Genomic DNA, 8,597 nt, shown 5'->3' on the forward strand with positions numbered 1-8,597 from the left:
TATATATATATATACACACACACACACACACACACACACACACTTATTACATCAACTTCTTAGGTCAAATTTGTGGTTAAGTTCACTTTTAAATTCATAGTGCTGCCCTGGCCGGTTCGGCTCAGTGGTTAGAGCGTGGGCCCATGGGCCAGAGAGACCGGGATTGGTTCCTGCTAAGGGCACAAATGAACCTGGGATGCAGTTTGCCCCTGCCCGGGTTGCGGTTGTGTGGGTGGCAACAAGTCCATGTGTCTCTCTCACTTCGATGTTTCTCTTCCTCTCTCTTCCTCCCTCTCTCCCTCCCGCTCTATCTGAAGATAAATGCAAAAGTGTCCTCGGGTGAGGATTAAAAGAAAAGAAAAGAAAAAAAATAAATTCACAGAGGCAAGCAGCTCAGCCAGGCCTCTGCACCCAGTGAGATGAGTTCACTTACCAACCTGCACGAACCCCATTATAGTGTTCCTCGTGTTATTTCATGTACCAGTGTATCAGTCTCCGCTTAGACTGGGGCTCCCTGAGAGCAGAAACTTTCATGCTCATTTTGCCTTGAAATAAGTACCAAATTGTTGCTAAATGAGTAATGAATAATATTTCCATTCAAATGGTGTTTTTTTTTAATAATTATTAAGCATGAATCTCCAAATAGTCTACAATCTGATTTTTAAAATCCTCAAATTTAAACAGGAAACGTGTACCGAGGCTTTGGCTTACTTTGTGCAAAATCATTTTTAAAATTTGCAGCTTCAGGACATTTTATTATAAAAAGCTGGTACTTGTATATGGCTGATAAAAACTTAAAATTAATAATATGGCCCTGGCCGGTTTGGCTCAGCGGTAGAGCATCAGCCCGCGGACCAATGAGTCTTGGGTTCGATTCCGGCCAAGGGCACATAACTTGGTTGCGGTTTGTCCCCAGCCCTGGTCAGGGTCATGCAGGAGGCAACCAGTCAGTGTATTTCTCTCACGTCAATGTTTCTCTCTCTTTCCCTTTCTCTCCCTCTCTCTTCCTCCCATTGTCTGAAGATAAATAGAAAAGTATCCTCAGATGAGGATTAAAAAAAAAAATTCATCATACGTTTCCTTCATTTTTCAGCTTGACCTCCTAGTGAACCTAGCGGCATTGATTTGGCTGCTACATAAAGAGCTCCTCCCTTGTGTGGGGTATTTAAAAGCATAATTCCTCGATGAACAGCTCTTATTTTTCCTTTACCGGCAGTAGGGCTGATACCTATGTCAATGCTGCTTCCCATGTTGTTATTTGGGGTTCAAACCCACCTCTGTAACAGCTTATAAAGCAGAACAGCCCGCACAGCCCGCGGCAGGAACGGTCAGTCCCACCCCACCCCCTACAGGCGTGGCTCCGGCTCGAACCCCTGCACCCAGTGCGTCCCAGCCAGAGGCCACAGCCACCAACTCCACGCCTCCCTTAAACTGTCTCTTAATGTAGGGAAAAAACAAAACAAAACAAAACTCTCAATATCATTAGTATAGCCAATTCTTTGCAAAAAAAAAATCTTTTCCTGCTGCTTTCTAAGCATTTCTCATTAAAGGAAAAACAATCATGGTTAGGGATACCCACTCTGAGTATTGTGATTGCTTGATTGACGTGTCCGTAGCGATGGTGCATCTCTGTGACACACTATGACACAATCACCCAGTGGCCATACTGCTCGTGAGAAGGTCATTTGCATCAGGATGTGAAGGGGGGGGGCTGACTGCTGTCACGAATGTTTCTTGTGCATTTGTTTTCTTTGCCAGGCTGTGACCACTCTGTACCCTCTGTATAGACTTGTGCTGAACAGTCTCTGGCTCAGCATTTCTCCTTCAGGACAACCTCACAACACCTGTGTTCGGTGAACCCCTCTCCTAGCCTGCCTCCAGGGGAGCAGCTCTCACGTCCTCATCCCGCTCGCCCCTGCTCGATCTCAGCCGTTCACACCCCTCCCGCTGAAATGCTCTTCTCTGTCCGTTTCCGATGACCCCGGAGGCCCCCTGACTGCAGATGTTCTCTTCACGCTGCAGGCAGGCGATCCGGGCCACCGTTAGAAACACGGAGCGGGGCGCCCTCCTGACCACCCATTACATGGCGGAGGCCGAGGCCGTGTGCGACCGCGTGGCCATCATGGTGTCCGGGAGGCTGAGGTGGGTGTCAGCCCACGCCTGACCCTCAGGTGGGCAGAGGGGTCGCTGCGAGGAACTGGGACCACCTGAGCAGCTCTACCAGTGAAGCATCGCCAAATGCCTGCTCTGTCTCTTCACTCTCCTCTGTTCTTCATCCCTTTCTCCCTTCTTGGAAGAGAAAAACTAGCTCCTCTTCACTGGAGCCCCATGATTAGAGAGGAGAAGCTGGGGATCATGGTGGACCCCAGCCTGGGATCTGACTTAATGGCCCCACCACAGAGCTGGCTTTGCAGGAGCCCCATGTCTGAGGCTTCAGAAAGGCTGGTAGGAAGTCACAAGTCTCAAATGTTGTACTTTACATGGTTTTCTCTTATGACCTCCTCCTCCTCCTCCTCCTCCTCCTCCTCCTCCTCCTCCTCCTCCTCCTCCTTGTCCTCCTCCTCCTCCTCCTCCTCCTCCTCCCTCCAGATGCATCGGTTCCATCCAGCACCTGAAGAACAAATTTGGCAAAGATTACCTGCTGGAGATGAAGGTGAAGACTCCCACGCAGGTGGAGCCCCTCCACGGCGAAATCCTGCGGCTTTTCCCCCAGGCTGCTCGGCAGGAGAGGTAAAGTTGGTGGCCGGCTTTGATCTGTATCAAATGCCAGCTTTTCCCGGTCAGTTTCACTGATGTGTAGTCATTCATGTGGTCATGACCATGTGTAGCCAAAAGGAAATCTGAAAGAAAGAAATGGTTTGTTGGATATGCAGAAAGTGATCTAGAGAAGAGCGGACGTGAGAGCTATTGTTGCGCGTTGTGGTCCTACTGTGTGCCAGCTACTGTCCTGGTCTTGGGTTATCTTCTATAAATACTTTATTAATTATATTTTTATTACAGATGTCCCTCCTTTGTCCCCCTTTGATGTCCTCCTCTCTGCTCCCCCACTCCACCTTCACTGTACTGTTGTCTGTGTCCACTGGTTGTGCATATACGCATATAAGTTCTTTGGTTTATCTCTTCCTCCCCCCTTCCCTCTGAGGTTTGTCAGTCTGTCCCCCTCTTCCATGTCTCTGAATCTCTTTTGTTCATCAGTTTATATTGCTCATTATATTCCATAAGTAAGTGAGATCATGTGATACTTATCTTTCTCTGATTGGCTTATTTTGCTTAGCATAATACTCTCCACGTCCCTCCATGTCGTCTCAAAGGATAAGAGATCTTTCTTTCTTACAGCTGCATAGTACTCCATTGTGTATATGTACCACAGCTTTTTTATCCATTCGTCTACTGATGGACATTTGGGCTGTTTCCAGATCTTAGCTATTATAAATAGTGCTGCTATGAACATGGGGGTACATATATTCTTTCTGATTGGTGTTTCAGGCTTCTCAGGATATATTCCTAGAAGTGGGATCACTGGGTCAAACGGTAGTTTCATTTTTAATTATTTGAGGAAACTCCGTAGTGTTTTCCATAGTGGCTGCACCAGTCTGCATTCCCACCAGCAGTGCACTAGAGTCCCCCTTTCTCCACACCCTCGCCAACACTTGTTGTTTGAGAATTTGTTGATGGCCGCCGTTCTGACGGGTGTGAGGGGATACCTCATAGTCATTTTAATTTGCATCTCTCTGATGATTAGTGACATTGAGCATTTTTTCATATGTCTCTTGGCCATTTGTGTGTCCTGTTTGGGGAAGTATCTGGGTTATCTTATTTAATCCTCACTGAAACTTCCTAAAGTGGACTCTGGTACCCCAGTGAAAAATGAGATGATTTCAAAAAGGCATTTGTGAGAGTCTGGCCCTCACAAATTAAATTAAAGCAAGGACCTTAATAAATGGAAACTGGTAGATAGGTTAGGTCACATGACAGCTAAGAAGTGACAGAACTCAGCTATAAAAATGATTATTTTATTTCAAATCTATTAATATTTTCAATTTTATCTGGAGTCTGGCAATATGGAACAGTCCTCATAAAAGTATTGCACCAAAGAAAAACAAAGATTAACTTTAGGGTCATTTTTAACAACTACAATTTACTGCAGAAGACAGATAATTTAGGAGTTAGGGAGGGAAATAGTCAAGAGAAATATGTCATAATGACAAGGTCAGAACATATATTTCTACAGTGGAGTATAGAGAAAAGCCAAGTTGTAACTCGTCGTACAGCCCAGGACTCGATAGAAACATGTCACAGAGGGACAGGAAATGAGCACAGTGGATGAGAACAATTGCTCCATCAATATCGGGCATCGTATCTGAGGGCTTGAAATCTAAATCTTCCTGATTTTCAAATGATGGAAAGACAAACTGCTCTGAGAAACTAATTATTTTTAAAAATCGTTGCCGGACATTGTTTGGTGTTTGCATTCTAGAGATTTCTAGTCTCCTAATCAGAGACTCGGTTATGTTATCCTGTATTAAGAGAGCAGTTTGAGAAGGAGAGGGGAACGTGGGGGAGCTATAAATTCTCTGGAGAATAGACTCAGGTTTCTGCCTGAACTGGGAAACTTGAAGAAACTCCCTGGTGTGAGGGCCTGGTTGGAGGATGAGGCCACGGAATAAGTGTTGAGCTGAGAAAGTGAGGTGAGCGCTGGCCAATCTGCTCAGCGGTTAGAGCATCAGCCTGTGGTCCAGAGAGACCCGGGTTCGGTTCCCGCTAAGGGCACGTACCTCCGTTGCAGTTTGTCCCCGGCCCTGGTTGGTCGTGTGGGTGGCGGCCACTTGATGTGTCCCTTTCACGTCGATGTTTCTCTCTCTCTCTCTCCCTCTCTCTCCCTCCCACTCTATCTGAACAAAGAAATGGGAAAATGTCCTCGGGTGAGGATGAAAAAAAAAAAAAAGAAAGAAAGAAAGTGAGGCAGAAGGTGACTGGGGCAGATCTGAACATTTCCCTTGGCCTGTTGCTGTCCCTCTCCATCCCAGTGGCCAAGGGCATTAACCTGAGTCTGACTCCCATCCCCAGTTTTCTGTGTGAACTTCCTTCTTTTTTTTTTTTTTTTTTACTATGGCTCCCCCCTATGCATTTTACCTACACCCAACCACACTTGCAGAAACCAAGCCCAGAGAGATGCTGAATCCGTTTGCATCGGTCACAGGTGGTATCACAGCCCCTCTCTCCCTCCTCTCCGCCCAGGTACTCGTCTCTGATGGTCTATAAGTTGCCGATGGAGGATGTGCGACCTTTGGCCCAGGCCTTCTTCAAATTGGAGAGCGGTAAGAGTGATGCACTTTGAAATAAGAGCCTGAAAGCAGATCATCTCGGAGCATAAAATAACCCCTCTCCGGGACAAACCCAAAATGTGCTATAATGTTCAATGCACACGTTAAAGTCGCAGATTGAATTTGAGGAGCACACTATCAAGGAAGTAGAGGAATTCTGTGTGTCTTTGTGGGGGTGGGGTAATGGGAGTGATTTTTCTCTTGCTTTCTGGGTCTTTTCCGTGTCTTTCTGTATATATATTCGTACAAGCGAAGTCAAAATTCAGTTACACGTGCATTTAAGAAGAATGCTGTCACCCTGGCCGGGTTGGTTCAGTGGTTAGAGCATTGGCCTGCGGTCCAGAGAGACCCGGGTTCAGTTCTTGCTAAGGGCACATACCTCAGTTGCAGTTTGTCCCCGGGCCTAGTTGGGTTGTGCGGATGGCAACCACTCGATGTGTCCCTTTCACGTCGATGTTTCTCTCCCCACTCCCCACTCTACCTGAACAAAAAAAAAAGAAGAAGAAGAATAAGAAGAATGCTGTCTAAGAGGTCACTGGTTCGATCCCCAGTCAGGGCACATGCCCAGGTTGTGGGCCTGATCCCCAGTGGGGGACATGCAGGAGGCAACCAATTGATGTTCTCTTTCATTAATGTTTCTCTCTCTCTCTCTTTCCCTTCCTCGCTCTCTAAAATCAATAAAGAAAAATTAAATTAAATTTTATGTAGACTTGCATATTATTATTATTATTATCATTTTGCTTTGGGATCTATATTGAAAAACTGACCTCTTGTCTGGTCATTAAGACGATCTTCTTGTGTCTGCTGCACTTTAAACTGACCGCAGTGCATCTGTCGCGGCCGGTCTCACGGCGTCCTTGCCAGCCGAGCCCTTTGACCTGGCTGCTCTCCTGTGCCGGCTGGACCGCCCCCTTCTCTTCTTTCATTGTCACTGCCCGGCGGTCTCTTCGCTTGTTTCACACCTTCCCTGAGGAACAGGTTCGAGCTTCCAGGCTCTGGAAGACTCGTCTTACTCGTGTGGGTAGCATCCGTGGTCGCGGGGATGCCTCCTCCTTCCAGTCTCTGAACGGAGCACCCCAGCGTTCTGAGGGCTCCCCAGGCTGGCGCAGCCAGTCCTAGCCCGGCACCTTTGGTGGTGTATTTCCCACCTGGTGCTCTTGGCGGCGTATGTCCAGTCTGCTGGGCTCTCATCCGGGCTCTCGCCCCCTGCCCAGTCCACTGTGGTCAAGGAGAAGGGTTTTCAACTTGATTTGGGTCCAACTGCACGGACGGAAAGAGGCCCGTGAGGACTACCTGCTCCCTAGCACACTGCACACATCTTCCTCTGCAACCTTCTGATGCGACCCTTTATAAACCGTGTCTGTTCCACCTCTTCCTGTGCGGCCTGTGCGGGACCCTGCTCACCTGCAGGGAAGGAGGCCTTCCGGGCCTTCCCTCCCTTCCACAGAGACCTCAGAAACGGTGCTGCATCCCAGCGTAACTCCCCTAACCTAGTGGATGCATCCGTGCTCTCAGCTGCGTGCTGTACTTAAACCATCAGCTCTCAATGCCTTGACCTTTTCATTTACTACTTAAAAAAATTATCATTTGTATTCTGTGCTGACTTCTAAGACCATCTGAATATAAAAACACTCAACCCCCTAATGTTCATCCTTCTGCAGTTAAACAGAGCTTCGACCTGGAGGAGTACAGCCTCTCTCAGTCCACCCTGGAGCAGGTGGGTCCTTGCGGTGATTTGGTGGCATCCATGGAATATAAATGTACAATAAGTATGTGCACCTTCCACTCACTTGGAGCTACAGGAGACAATGCGACGTCCCTCTCTCTGTTCCTTACCCCCTCTCAGGTCTTCCTGGAGCTCTCCAAGGAGCAGGAGCTGAAGAATTTTGATGATGAATTTGAATCCTCCATGAAGTGGAAGCTGCTCCCACAGGAAGACCCGTGACACCCCTACTACCCGTGTTTCCATTCAAGCGTGTGGTCGGCATTTCCTTGTAGAGCACCAGGGTTTATATTTAGACCCTATAATGGAAACACTGACATGGCTTTTGGTGTGGTGGAGCGAGTGCTAGATAAACACAGTAAAAACGGGGACAGAGAGCCCTGGCCGGTTTGACTCAGCGGTTAGAGTGTCAGCCCGCGGACCAAAGAGTCGCGGGTTCAATTCTGGCCAAGATCATGTACCTTGGTTGCAGTTCGGTCCCTGGCCAAAATGGTAAAAAAAAAAAAAAAAAAAAATGTCCTCAGGTGATGATTAAAAAAAGAATAGGGACAGAGGCACCCAACTGAGCCCACCTCCCAATAACAGCCTCTGTGTCTCTGTAGGTCACCCTGATCCCATATTTCTGTTCTAATAAATAATAAATAAATTTACTTTTATAGGATTGTTTCAGTTTCTGAATGTTACATACAAACTGTTTAATTTTTTTATGGAAAACTTAAAACTCTTTTTTCTAACCTAAACTGAGAAATCCAGCTGTTTACTCTTCAGCAAGTTTGATACTTTGTAGAGCTGTTTTTTTTTTTTTAGTAATAATTTAAGTGACCATGTCAAAAAGTATCATACTTATTGAAACAGATTTTAATGTATTTTTTTATGACTAGAAACATTAAAACATCATTCATTGGTCATGATATCTGATATTAATATATTTGATAATATATCTAGTGGCAACACTATCAATCATATAGATATAGTCTGAAAAACTAAAAACTTGTTCTTAGGAATTTATTATACTTTTTTCTATTTCTATAAACCAACAGAGTCCTATTTTAATTGTATTTTTAAATCTTCATCAATTGTATCTGATCTTTTACGAATACCGCCACTTCATCTCAGCAGTTGATAAGTGTAACAGGTCAAATGACCAAATTGGTGGAAAATATAAAATAAATCATATATTCAGTGTTGAAATGTCTGTTTCATGTGTCTTCTTCTCGACTCATCGGCCTCCCATTTACAAGGTCATGGCTATCCAATTAAAAATAATTTCCCATATAAGAGCAAGTCTGCTGCCTTAATCAATGTGCTACCAAGGTCTAAACAAAGACCACACCACACCATGAGTAAGGAAGTAAAAAGTGGTGGCAAGCAGCGACGTTTCCTAGGGAAATTTTCTAAACCTACCAGGTGTGATAAATGCATAAATGCAAGGATTTCCAAGTTGTGAAGATGAGTCTCTGAGCTTTCTTGCCAGTGGTTTGCATATCCTTTCATCCCTTTCAAAAAATTCTTAGCATCCCAGAAAATTCTGCTCTGGAGAGCACTCCCTC

At 45.8% G+C, this 8,597-nt stretch overlaps 1 protein-coding gene across 1 annotated transcript in view; it reads left to right on the top strand.

Annotated features, from left to right (window-relative positions):
• The window catches only part of LOC118634537 (ATP-binding cassette sub-family A member 8-like), a 73,471-nt gene extending 66,010 nt beyond the window's left edge, over positions 1-7,461 (top strand). Inside the window, exons 35-39 of the mRNA XM_036269129.1 lie at positions 2,023-2,142; positions 2,590-2,730; positions 5,239-5,318; positions 6,986-7,041; positions 7,171-7,461. Of these exons, the coding sequence (XP_036125022.1) occupies positions 2,023-2,142; positions 2,590-2,730; positions 5,239-5,318; positions 6,986-7,041; positions 7,171-7,269 (496 nt within the window). The 3' untranslated portion in view covers positions 7,270-7,461. The remainder of the gene's footprint in view (positions 1-2,022; positions 2,143-2,589; positions 2,731-5,238; positions 5,319-6,985; positions 7,042-7,170) is intronic.
• The last annotated feature ends 1,136 nt before the right edge of the window (positions 7,462-8,597 follow it).

The sequence above is a fragment of the Molossus molossus genome, unplaced genomic scaffold (assembly GCF_014108415.1).
Source record: "Molossus molossus isolate mMolMol1 unplaced genomic scaffold, mMolMol1.p scaffold_m16_p_19, whole genome shotgun sequence".
Lineage (NCBI taxonomy): Eukaryota > Metazoa > Chordata > Mammalia > Chiroptera > Molossidae > Molossus > Molossus molossus.